The 12,945-nt window shown below is 60.3% G+C and overlaps 1 protein-coding gene across 7 annotated transcripts in view; it reads right to left on the bottom strand.

Annotated features, from left to right (window-relative positions):
- Positions 1-261: 261 nt before the first annotated feature.
- TSPAN9 (tetraspanin 9) overlaps positions 262-12,945 on the bottom strand; it is a 189,545-nt gene continuing 176,861 nt past the window's right edge. For all 7 annotated transcript variants that reach the window (XM_069490037.1, XM_069490035.1, XM_069490036.1 and 4 more), the window contains 6 exons: positions 5,419-5,610; positions 4,965-5,039; positions 3,600-3,701; positions 2,729-2,860; positions 2,329-2,412; positions 262-1,500 (listed from right to left, as the gene is read on the bottom strand). In XM_069490037.1, the coding sequence (XP_069346138.1) occupies positions 1,429-1,500; positions 2,329-2,412; positions 2,729-2,860; positions 3,600-3,701; positions 4,965-5,039; positions 5,419-5,610 (657 nt within the window). In that variant the 3' untranslated portion in view covers positions 262-1,428. The remainder of the gene's footprint in view (positions 1,501-2,328; positions 2,413-2,728; positions 2,861-3,599; positions 3,702-4,964; positions 5,040-5,418; positions 5,611-12,945) is intronic.

Here is a 12,945-nt window from a genome sequence, read left to right as displayed (position 1 = left end):
CTGGGGCAGCATCCGCTGGGCGGGGTGTCCTGTTGCTCATCCCACGCCCAGTCTGCACACGCCCTGACTCGGGCTGCTTCCTCCTGGGACCGCCGTGAGGTGACAGCCAGTCTGCCCTCTCTTGGGTTCTCTGTACTTCTTCTCCCTGGGTTCATGCAGGATGTGATCGCCACCCAGCTCCCTGCTGACATCAGTGAACCCAGGGAAGGACGGGAGGGTCCTGGGACCTGGATGGACACCTTCCCCCGCCCCAGCAGGTGGGAGACTGTGGGCGCCGGTTCCACCTCCCCGTCCCGATGGCCGCGGGTCCTCTGCTGCTGCCTGGGCAGCGAAACACCAGGCCTGCGTCCCCTTCCAGAAGCAACGGAGACGTGAGCAGCATCCGAGCTAGAGAGGTATTTGTCTGAGAGTGTGGAGCAGGAATGTCTGTGAGAGTGACCAGGTGTGCAGAACCTGTGGCAGGGACGCCCGCACGGGGTGACGGGGCCTCCCACACAGCAGAGGGCAGGAGGAAGGAAGGAGGAAGAACACCGGAAACTGCCTAAGCACAAGACCCTGCCAGCTCTGGCCGCGTTCCTGGCAAGGCCCTTCGCCAGCCCCCCCAGGACACCCCTGCAAACCACCGCCCTGTGTGGGCTGCTCTCCACGCCGCTGCACTCGCCCGCCACTTCCCAGCTCCTGTCCACCCCGGCTCCCTCCTCCTCAGCCCGTTCTAGGCAAGAGCCTCTCGGGGTCACACAGTGGTTTGTGCCGACTGAACCTGGACAGATGTCCTCTCTTCCCACCTGTCCCCCACCCTCGGGGGAAAAAAAGCAAACCATTAAAGAAATCAACACAGTAAAAAGTTATAAATCAGAAAGCTAACCCTAAACTTATCTGAGATAATATTCCTGAATAATCATAATCAGAGTAAAATAAAATAAAAAAGCTACACTGTCAGGTATAAAAAGCCTGGGCGCGATGCTCCAGGGGCCTTGCTTGAAGGCGGTCAGACCCCGCCCCGCCAACTCTCCCACGGCGGCCGTGGACGGCAGTGGCCCCACTGGGGCGGTCTCTCCACCGGGCCCCACCCCACGCAGGGACAAAGTGTCAGTGTGAGGAAGGGCAGGCGCAGAAACCCATCAGTGCTGCGGGTTCCTCCTGAGCGCGTCCCCAGCCCACCCCGTCGTCACCCCGTCGTCACCCCGTCGTCTTTGGCAAATGCACAGATGCAGGTGCAGGAAGCGGCGCCGTGGCCCAGGTCTCCGCAGGCCCTGCCTCCCTGGCTCTCCACCCACCCAGAGTCTGAGGCTGAGGCGGTGGGTGGGGGAGGGCCGGCTGGGTGGGTGGGTGCAGGGGCACAGTCTGGAGAGTGCAGGCAGGCGACACAAAGCTCAAATCCTCTTCCTCCCACGGAGCGTCGGGGGACAGGCCGCTCCCGGTCAGCGCTCACGCGTCGTACTTTTTCCCCGTCCGGTGGATGTGCTGGAAGAGGGTCATGGAGAACGCCATGCCCAGGATCTGAAAGACACGGGGTGGGGCCTGAGCAGAAACTCCAGCAACGAGGGTCTGACCTCCGCCCTGCAAGCCCTGGGATGTCACAGGGCGCCTCCAGCAGGGAGGTAACCCTGGTGTGCTGGGAAAAGGCACGAAGACAGCGGTGAACAGAGGAGGTCACCCTGGTGACCCGGCTCGGACCGTGCACAGGTCAACTCCGGCTCAGCCCCTGGGTGGGGCTGCTGTGCAGAAGCCATCCACCCCCAGGTGCACTAGCACCCCCTTCGGAGGGCTGCCGTGGGCACCGAATGCCCAAAGTAGGAGCCAACAGGAGCCGAGGTGGGGAGAGGACGGTGGCAGAGACCCCTAAAGACGCATGCCCAGCTGCTCCGGTCTGGTTCCGGAACACATGAAGTGCCGTCTTGGGCCGCCGATGATGCTGTGCTGAGGGCGAAGTTAGTACCTGTCCGTGCCCCTCCACTCCTGATGCCCAAAAGGGGTGGGGACTCAGAGAAGCGCAGGAGGCAGAAGGAATCCAGCCGTGGCCTCACAGCCACCGCAGATAGCGTGCCACGTGCACAAACCACAGAGACGGTGACAGGGCCACTGTGTGTGCATTCCATGGCCCTCACGGCCCAAGGTTTGGGCATAACTGGGGGCCCGTGGCAGGTGACCCTGGCCACACCGTGGGCACGGGGTGGAATCTCGCTCTCATGCCTGCGCTCTGCAGGAGGACGGCAGGCTGGGGCTCAGCCTGAAAGCGCTTACACAGTTGCACACACCCCGCACGTCCCAACCAGCTGTGTATGTCCCCTGCTTCCTCTCCCGCCCTGGGCTCGGGATGTCCCCTACCTGCATGACAAGGACGCACATCCCCACCGTGCCCAGCACGTGCTTGTTGTCCTCGAACCACGTCTTCACCTTCTCGTAGCAGCCCTGGGGAGCGAGGCCCTCAGGTCAGGGTCCAGCCCAGCCCGCCCGCCCCTTCCTTGCTCTTACCCCCTGACCCCCTGGCCCCTCCGAGCAGGCCCTGCCCCCACGGGTGCACCTGCAAAGCCTGCACAGCCCCCGCTCAGCCCCTTGCCCACCCACTCTCCCAACCGTGGGTCCAGCCCCATCTCCCACCTGCCTTTGGGCTTCAGTCCTGCGCCTCCCCCCACCGCCATCAGGCCAGTTCCCACCCCCACTCCCGCAGGTCTCTGGCCAGGCCGTGGCCACACGAGCAGACCCAGGAAGCAGCCTCCCGCCTCACCGTCCTCCACAAGGGGGTGGTGGCGTTACGCCCACAGCCCTGCGAGTTCTCCATGCAGCAGCGGTCGGGAACCGTGTTCTCCCCCAGCACCGGGTACCAGTCCGTGTAGTCGGTGACGCCACAGCAGCGCATCTGCCCGCGGGGCGGAGAGGGGTAGTCAGACCCAGCAAGCCCGCCCCTCCTCCCCCTGCCCCACAAAAGCCACCACCCTGGAGTTCGGGGAGGAGACCAGGGGCCTCTGCTTGTCCCTTAGCCAGGCCCACGGGGGACGTGAGTGACTGCTCCTCCCTAGAGACCAGAGCGGGGGAGTGATGCGGCCTGGACCCCAGCCAGGAGCTCAGCCCTGCATGCGCCTGCCGGCACCTCCCCCTTTTCTCTGTGGACCACCCCAAGCTGGCTGCCAGCTGGCCACCTGCCGACCCCTCTGCAGGGCTTAGATCGGGGCATCTGGGCGTAGGGACTTGATTTCCTCTTAGAATGAGAGACTCCCTTCCTGAACCAAGCACAGTCAGAGCGGCCAATCTAAAATAAACCCTGTCATTTGTCCCATAGCTCAGCCACACACATCTCCCCCAGGCCTGCCCACTCCTGTGTCCTCATCCCTCTCCAGCTTTATCTGTGTCTGTGTCTGGCCCAGCAGTTCAGGCAAATGCCCCAGTGGCGCTGCACCCCCACCCTATTCCGAACTAAAATCCAGAAAGCGCCCAGTGGGGCTGCACCTCCACCCTGTTCTGGACTAAAATCCAGGAAGCGCCCAGTGGGGCTGTACCCTGACACTGTTCCAGGTTAAAATCCAGAAAGCGCCCAACTCAGGCCCGGGCCGCCCCCTCCTGCCGCCCGGCCTCACCCAGAGCGCCCGACCAACCCTCACCTCGGCCTGGATGATGTTCCAGGCGTTCTTGAGCCCCACGTTGTTCTCGGTGTTGTACAGCAGCAGCCCTTCTTTCAGGTCCTTCTTGGCGTTCTCATTCACCTGCCAGGTCAAGGGACACGACAGGTTGGTTGGGACCAGGATGCAAATCCTCTCCCCAGCCCACCCAGGTCACCTGGGCCTGCTGGTGACACAGGGGAAACAGGCAGGGGAGGCAGCTGGTCTGGGGCTCTGCAGCCCGGCGGGACAGAGGGGGACAAGCTCACACTCCCAGCTTCGCCCTTCACCAGGCCCCAGTGTAGTCACCGCCTCCCAGAAGAGCTGAACTCTCAGGGCGGGCTGTGCCACCAAGAGCAGCAGCAGAGGCAGCACACCTCCAACCCCGTCCCAGCGCCAGCCACACCCACCTGTCACTTTGTGCCCCCAGCCCCCCCACCCCCCGGACACACACAACGTCCTCCCCACAGACTGCCCCTCTCCAGACACCCTGGCAACGAGAGGGGACAGATAGGTCGTTTTAGGCCCACCCCTCATGAGCAAGTACCTTGACCTCTCCCACCTGTGCTTTACCTGTGACACTGAAATAACAGCAGCCACCTCGGGGGTCGAGGTGCCAATGAAGGAAACAATTCTTACAAAGAGCCAAGAACAGGGCCAGTAAAGAGCAGTCTCCATGTTGCTGTTTCTTCTCTTTCACAAAGCTAAAGAGCTACCGTTTCTACTCCTAACGATGCCTCTAACTTCAGTGTGGCTTGGGTGACCACGCCAGGACGGACACTGGCACAGGCCTGCGCTGAGAGCACCTGCGTGGCCGGCCACCCTCACCAGTGCCGACAGAAACGCCCTCCAGTCTGGCTGTGAATGTCCCGCCTGGCGAGACCGTAGGGGTCACCCCGCCATCCTCCTGGGCCTGAGGCACAGCTGAGCCCAGGAGCGCTGCCTGGCCCACAGCAGGCTCTGGGGAAGGAGGCGTGGCTGCCTGTGCCTCTGTGTTGCTCCCCAGTGTCGGCTGGGGGCCCTCCTCGTCTCTGACGGGGGCTCTCGAATCACTCAGCCCAGCTCCCTGCGAAGGTCTGAACCCCTCCCTCCTCCACGTGGCTTGAATACACCCAGCAGTGGGAGCTCACTGAAGCCACAGGCCACCTGTGGCCGTCCCTGGTGATTGAGAGGACTCCACCTCCTAAGGCTGCACAGAGTAATGAGCCCCTCATCCCCCCAAACTTGTCTGCCCCGGGCTGCTCCCAGCAAGCTCTCCATCTGGGGCTTTCCTAGCTCCTGGCTCCACCCTCTTCCCTGGCAGGTGTTAATACCACCTGCCAGCCGGGCCCGCCCCCGCCCCCAGGGCAGTGAGGTCCGTGGGCTCACCTTGTCCATGTAGACAAAGAAGAGGATGAGCAAGATCAGCTCTGCTAGGAGGATGATCAACAGGACAATGAAGAACTGGAAAGGAAGGGTCCAGGCGTGGATACGTGGCAGTGTGACGGCGGGGGACAGGGTGCACACGGGAAGGGTGTCGGGGAAGCAGGGACAGCTGTCCCCTGGGCAGGGCTCCCCAGGTCTCGGGGGCCACCTCCTCCTGAGGAAACCCAGACAGCTCGGGCTAGGGATAAAGCACACAACTAACCAGGGCATGGGGAGACAATGACGGGCCGGGGTAAGCAATCCTGAGAAGAGGGGTGTGGTCAGGCACAGAACATTCGAGAAGCCATTTCCCTGGGCTCCACTGGTTGGCTGATAATCCAGGCCTTGCCTGTCTCAGTGGTGCCAGTGCGGGGAGATCCGGAGTTCGGAGGGTGGGGGATATGGGGGTCCAACTCACACTGAGGAGGAGGCATTTGTTTTCCTTGATGGCCCCCAGGCAGCCGAGGAAGCCCGTCACCATGACGATGGTGCCGATGGCGATGATGAGGTTGGCCGCAGACAGCGAGGGGAAGCTGGGGGAGAAGGTGGCAAAGTTGCCTTGGGACACGGAGAGCCAGATGCCCACGCCAAGCAGCCCACAGCCGCAGAGCTGGAGAGGAAGGAAAGCCCGTTAGACGGCCTCGCTCCCGCATTCGTCTCCACCCAACTCCGGGACACAAAATAGTGAGGACCAAGCTACTGGTCAGGCCTGGTCACAGACCCAGGGGGCATCAGCTGCATGATCCAGACAGATCCCTTAGCCTCCCCGTGCCTCAGTCTCCCCATCTGGCAAATGGGGTTGTACCAGCTCATGAACCTCACTCAGAGGGTCACTCTGAGGATCAAATTAAACGAGACAGAGGCTGAACCACGTAGCAAATACTGACAGTACTGGAGTGGCTGGAGTCACTCCACCCCACAGCGACGAGGCCCTGGTGCTCAGGAAGGAGGCGGGGGCGGGGGCGCTGTGGCCAGGGAAAGTGAGGACAGGCTTGTTGCTGGGGCGGGACGAGAACCTCAGGGTCTAGTTTCTTGGAGCCAGAACTTCCAGTGACCGTGTCCTGTTGCCCTGACCAGAAGGGCCATTTGCCCACTGTTCTCTGGAGCCTAAAGAACAAAGTTCCGACAGGTGGAGAAGAACAGCAGTGGTCGGACTGGCTGGGGGCTGGCCAGCGTGCAGGACACGAGTCCGCGGCGTCCACCCCGCCGAGCCAGCTGCCGGCACGATCAGCCCGAAAGCTGAGAACCGACTGCTCCACAGCACCCCTGGGGCTGCCGGCGCCACCAGCGTCACCTGGGGAAGCTTCTGTTTCATCGACTGCAAGTCTCCACATCTGCCTTATTCTGTGCTCGACAGAGCTGACCCTCCCCAGCAACCTCCGCCAGCTCGGGGGACGCGTGCAGAGTCTGAGGAGCCCATCAATCAGTCAACCAGCATGTACTGAGTACCTACAGCATGCAGCGTGCTGCGCCAGGAAAGCTACAACCACTTGCAGACCTGCCTTCCGGGGGCCTCTGTTCTGGCTGGATTGGGAGTAATAAAATGTAGCATCTACCACCCCAGGAAGCATACACCGGTGCCAGGTAAATGCTACAGGCATTCAGCAGAGGCAACCGCTGTCTCGGTCAGAGAAGCCAGTTGGAAGAGGCAGCCCCTGAAACACAGGTGGCGGACGCAGAGTGTCCCAGGCGGCAGAGATGAGACGGTGAGGGCCTGAGAGCCACAGGCACGGGCTGGATGCTCGGCCCCAGCTTGTCGGGCTGTGTGACCCTGTAAACTCCTCGCACGCAGAATGAGACTATCGTCACCTTGCTTCTGGGTTGCTGTGAGAATTTAAGTGAAATGAAGTGTGGGAAGTGGTGGCCAGTACGGGGCGCTGCTCGCTGGAAAGGCGTTTCCTGAGCAGTCGCTACGTGCAGGGACCGTGCTGGCTGCCGTGACCCCAGGACCGAGTGGGCCCTGCCCCCACACTGCTCTGGCTCCAGGGGGGAAACGCAGACACATGGTGCTAAGACGAGGCAGCCGCGGTTAGGCAGAGTCGGGTTCGGCTCTGTGCTCTGTGCTCTGGACAGCGACAGGAGGGGACAGAGGCGTCCCTGGGGAGAGGGCATTTCCTTCGCTCATTCAGTCCACAAACCTGAAGTGAGCCACCCCGGGTCCCGTGCAGGCCCTGCTCCAAGAGCTAGAGACAGCCGTGGATGGCCTCGCAAAGACCCTGCCTTCGTGAAGAGCTGATTCTTACAGGGGACACGGCCCTTGCTTAAGAAGCATGGTGGAATTTCAGGTGCTGATACGTGCCACGAAGAAAACTCGGCATGTGTAGAAAGTCAGAGAGTCACTGGGAGAGGGTGAGCAGGGAAGGCCTCTTGGCAAAGGCAGCGCTTGAGCAGGGACACAAATGAGAGAGCCACGCAATACCTGGGGGAAGAATGTTCTGGAGAGAAGGAAGGGCCTGGCCAGCCAAGGAAGCACAGGCTGGCCGAGTGGCTACAACCCAGAGCAGGAGGTGACAGGAGGCAAGAGACTAAGTAGGCGGGGCCGCCGGGGCAGGCCACCTGGGACCTCGCAGGCAAAGAGCTTGCGCAGCGTCCGGGTGTGATGGAAGGCCCAGAGGAGAGCGACATGATCTGATTTGCTGCTGCCCAGAGAAGACACTGTGGGTGAGGGGTGGCCAGGAGAGCCACCAGGGGCCACTGTGATTAGGTGAGAGGTGGCGGCTCATCCCAGGTGGTTATGGAGGCGCAGTGAGAAGTGGTCCGATTTGAGGTGTATTCTGAAGACAATAGTGACAGGCCTTGCTGGGCTTTGAAAAATGAGCAGGATTTTCATCAACTGGGAAACAGAAAGGTGGCCCAGACTGCGCATGAAAAAAGGGCGGATGTTTCCACGTGTTACTAAACCAGAGATGGGTGGAGGAGCTGCAGGGGGATCAGAGGTAAATTGAGGGGCTTCCAGGGTCCCCCACACTGTAGAGAGGGGTCCTGCGGCTCCTGCACCCTGCAGCAGCCCCAGGTGGAACCAGGCCAGGGCCCCCAAGGCAGGGGCACACTCGGACCCTGAGCACCCAGCCGTGGCACCACAGCGCTGGGCATGGGGAACCGGGCCCACCACCGCCTGTGGCCACTAGGTGGCGCCCCCGGCTGCCTCAGAAGCTCTGGGTTCGCCAGTGACGCTAAAACTCTCCAACCGTCGTCACTCCGACTTTGCTCAGTCTGGTCAGTGTCTATGCTGCCGTCTCAATTTCTCTTTCATTAATCATACCACAGAAAATTCATGATCTGTGCGTGAAGATTTATGGCTCTAAAAGCCAGACCCCGAAATGAGTAAGCGGAAAAGCCGCCGTGCTTGTCCTCACTACAGGTAGCTGTCGCGACCCCCGCAGCTGCAGACGTGCGGGGCCTCCAGACCCCAGAGCTAGACCCTCCCGGGGCCTGGACGAGTTCTCGGAGTCCAGCTTTCTCCAGAAGCCATTTCTCACAGGCAGCGGCCGGCGGGGTCCCTCCTCCACTCTCCTGGGGGACTGCCACGCTGCCAGGGCCCTGTCTGGGAAAACCTCAGCGGGTCAGAGACTTCCAGGAGCCGGTCAGGTCTACTCCGGGTGGTTCTCTCACTTCACATTCCACACTGCTTGATCTGGCCCGCAAGCTCCCCAAAGACCCCCCCGGGAGCCTGCGTCCACCACTCCTGTGCCCAGATCCGCCTCCCTTCTCTCTCCTGTCCCAGGTCCTTCCAGGCCCCAGTTAGACCTGCTGCCTACGGGCCAGGCGTCCCTTTCAGCAGCCTGTACCTCCCTCCCCAAGAGCCTTCCTCTCCAAGTCCTCATTCCCCTTCCCGCCCCCCTGCAAGGCCGCGACCCCACAACTCCAGGGTGTCGCGCACAAGTCCTGCGGAGCGGGGAGGCCTGTGCAGCACGATGCCCCCACTGCCGCGCTCCCCATCCCCAGGGGCCTCCTGCTGGGACACGCCCCTGCTCCCATCTTCAGATGAGCCGGCACTAGCAGAGCCTCCAGGCAAGAAGGAAACGGAGAGATCTGTCCTTAATTCTATGGGTAAGGAAACTAAGGGGCAGACTGGGGTTCCCAGTCACAGTGCCAGGCTGGGACAAGAGCCTGGTTACGGCTTTCGGTGCAGACCCCTTCTGTACCACCTACTCCCCGGGAGCCCTGGGAGCGCACACCGCGCCTCAGCCGACTGACGGGACAGGCGCCGGGACGAGCCGCCCTGGCCCTGGCCTCACAGCTGGATCACGGCCCACTGCCCTCCCTGCCTCTGGCCTCTGCTGTTCAGCCCGGCCTGGATGGAGCGGCCTGACTCCTTTTTCTAGAACACCTCTTTCACCATGCTGCTCCCCCGTGTGACCTTAAGAGTCTTTGGCTCTCCAAGGCCAAATTTCCTTTAAAATGTGGGATTTGGACTAGGTCATTTCTCAGATCCCTCCAATGTGGTCTTAGCCACGCCCGAGACATGCTGCTCCCATCCCCCAGACCAGCAGTTCTCGAGCAGGAGCGATTTCGCTCCCCACAGGACATCTGATGTGCCTGGAGGCATTTTTGGTTGTCACAACTAAGGCGGGGTGTGCTACTGGCATGTGGTGGGTAGAGGCCTGAGATGCCACTAAAAACCCTACAGCCACAGAGAAGCCCCACAACAAAGAGCTACCTGACCCCAAATGTCAACAGAGGTTGAAAAACCCAACCCCCAGCCCCCAGCCCCATCCCCATGCCCGGCGCCCCGCCTCGGGCTGGCAGCTCCCTAGAGCACAGCCACCGGGGCAAGAACCTGGAGTGTTCCCTGCAGCCGTGGGGCAGGGCAGCCAAAGACGGTGCTGGCTCTGAAAGGGATGACACAACCCAAGAGGAAGAAAGTGCTGGGGAGACTCCAGCTGGGCAGCTGGGAGGGCCGGGCCAGGGCAGCTGCGAGGCTGAGGTCTGGGAGGTGGCAGCGGGCAGCAGGGAGAGCTGACAGCAGAAACAGGTTTGCCGCACAGTCCCGCACAGGCGGGGGCAAGAAGACAGGAAGCTGCCCGCTGAGGCCAGGGCAGGGAGGAGTAGGGCAGGGGACCTGCCCCATGTGGAGGATTGCCCAGCCCAGGAAGGAGGCAAGGGCGGTTGTGGCACAGCCAAAGCTCAGAGCCAGAGAGCTCAGCTGGTGGCATTCAGGAAAATTCCCTTCCAAAACCAGAGGGTTGTCTCAGCTGAGATGACCAAGCTATAAGGCAGAGAATCTGGGGCGAGGCAGGGTGACTCAGGGGATCAGGACCCAGCCAATGTTAGCACCAGCCTGCCGAGGTCACCAGCCACCCCTGCTGTGGCCCAAGCCTGGTCAGTGCCCTTCTCCAAGCAGGGCAGACCTAGGGACCATCCCGAGTACCCAGCCTCCTCTGCCCCCTGCCCACTCCCCCAGCAACTTCAATCCCAGGTTCTGAATAAATCCACATCCAAATTTGAGAAGATGAACTCCTATCCTTGCATTTGCCCATGGCCTCTATGAGGGCCAGGATTTGGGCCTGTTGTGTTCATGGTTAAATTCCCAGAGACTAGAACAGTGGCTCACCCTTGGCAATGCCTTTGAGTCCTCCTCCTGCAGGGCGATCCTGTCTGGGCCCTGCCTGACTCGGCAGGAGAAGAAGGTGCAGCCCCTCAGCACAAGACGGGCCCTCAAGCCAACAGGCCGTCTCTGGGCCTTCCCCATCACCACGGGCCACCCACGCAGGCACGGCAGGTGGCCTCAGACCCAGCCAGGCCCTGGCCGTACTGTGAGCCTGTGCCCCAGACTCACTTCATTTATTAAGTCTGCGATGAGCCTAACAGCCCCATGGCACTTGTCCTCGTCTTTAGTTTGAAACATACTAACATGTAGTTTTAATATACCCTTCCACCATGCATCCTTGTGTATGTTTCGTGCAGGCATCCCATTTCTTGAGGTTGGGGCCCACAGTTTCCCCTCCAAACTACCCTCCCTCTCGAGCGTCTATGCCCCACTTGCACACCGCTCAGAGCCCAGGCACAGCCACTGCCCACATCTCCTCATAGCAGCCGACTGTCTCCCGCGGGCATGAGGGTGGCCCCTCCCTGGGTGCACCCATCAGGAACCCTCCTAGGCTGCTGTGCAGGCTTGCTGCCCGCCCTCACTAAAACACGAGCACTTCCACACCCAGGTTCATGTCCGATCCATTCTTCTTCCACCGTAGGGCCCAGAGTATGCCTGGAATACTGTAATAGATTAATATTTGCTCGAGGAATGAAATGATGGGGATGGGGGAGACCTGAGCGAACCACAGCCCAGGAACGGGACCAGATGCAGACATACAAGCCCACCTGAAAAACAAGGCCCTGTGCATCCCATCTTCCCCACTCCTAGAACCCCCAGTGTCCCCAAGTTGCCCCCACCTCAGCCAACCTGGGCTCCTCATCACCTGCTGTAGGTCTCCGCTCCACCTGCCCCAGCCCCCGTCACAGCCCCTGACACCCCTGGCTATCCTAATCCCCGCTGCCTCATGTGTCCCTGCAGAGCCAACAAGATACCCGGGCTCCTGGGGTCGGACGTCACTGGTGGCCCCCCAACCCAGCCCCTGGCCCCTGCCACGCTCACCCCCTCTTTGCTTGCAGGAGATTTCCAAACGCCAGGTCTCAGCACTCCTCTGTGCTTTCTGTGAGCCAAGGCCAGGCCCAGCATTTAATGGCATTTAATAAATTAGTTGATGTGGGGAATAAAAAAGAAAACCAAAACGGCTTTAATTTCACAGCCTGACATGCTGGCTGATAATGAACCTGCCTGGCCCTCGGAGAAGCCAACCTGCCAAGAACTTCATCCCGGGGAGCGAACACAATACATCAGTGTCAGGAGTGCGGCCGCTGCTTTGTATTTCAGACGCCCCTTGCCTCCAAGGGGACCCTGCGGCTCATTCATCCTCACAGCCATAAAGGGAGAGACAGGCGGGGCTGGGAGGAAGGGAGAGCCGGACAACGCCTCCAATTCTGCATGGAGGGAAATGAAGGGACAAAGTCACAGAGACATCTTGCCACAGTCACCCAGCAGGTAGGACCACAGCTCGGTGGGACCACCGCGAGAGAGGCAGCCACACGGGGTCATCCAGGGTCTTCGTGTTTGCCATCCCACAACATACTCCACTCCCCTTTTTCAAAGACTCTAACTAGGTAAGAATTATTTCTTATCAACTCCAGGATCCACTTCCCTGTGGGTAACATGCAGCAGTCCCAGTTTTGCCCCAAGAAGCCCAACCACAAGCAAGACAGGCCCCTAAATGTCTCGCAACGTCCTTTCCCAAGTCTTCTCCCGGCCTATTAAAGGGCGTTTTGATCTTTCACCTCTGAGTCACCCTTCCCAGCTCATCTCTGTCTCAAACTGCAAGTCGGATTCCAGGTATGGTAGGACCAGTTCTCCTCTCCCACACTCCGAGCTCTGTACCCTTAGTAATCCAGCCTAAGCCCCCATCACTGTCCTGAACCACAGCACCGTTTTGTCTCCCACTGAGCTTGTGCATAATCCAAAGCCAAATGGCGTGATCCCTTGGTCATTCTTTTTTTGACCCCACACTTTCTCTCAAAGCCTCTAATATCTTCACAACTTCACTTTGCAGCCCCAATATCACCAGCTTGCATAGGTGTCGGAGAGATCACACCCATACTTCTGAGCCTAATTTCCTCCAAATAAACATTACATAAAGCATTTGCATACCTACAACCCAGTTCCATTTTGATTATTCCAGAATGAGGTTATTCTCTGTATAAGTTGGTTCTAAGAGAGAATGTCTACACACGGCCACACTTCAGGGATGCTGTGTTTGGGAGCTGCACGCCTCTGGAGTTCATGAAGCTCTTTATAACTCCTCCCCTAATTCACCAAAACCCCCTATCAATTGAGAGTGAGTCCTGTTCACAATACCTAAACCTCCTGCAATCTGAAACCCCAAAAGTCCATGGG

The sequence above is a fragment of the Eulemur rufifrons genome, chromosome 16 (genome assembly GCF_041146395.1).
Source record: "Eulemur rufifrons isolate Redbay chromosome 16, OSU_ERuf_1, whole genome shotgun sequence".
Taxonomy (NCBI): domain Eukaryota; kingdom Metazoa; phylum Chordata; class Mammalia; order Primates; family Lemuridae; genus Eulemur; species Eulemur rufifrons.
Note: the sequence above shows the minus strand (reverse complement) of the source record. Positions and strands in the feature narration are given on the sequence as shown.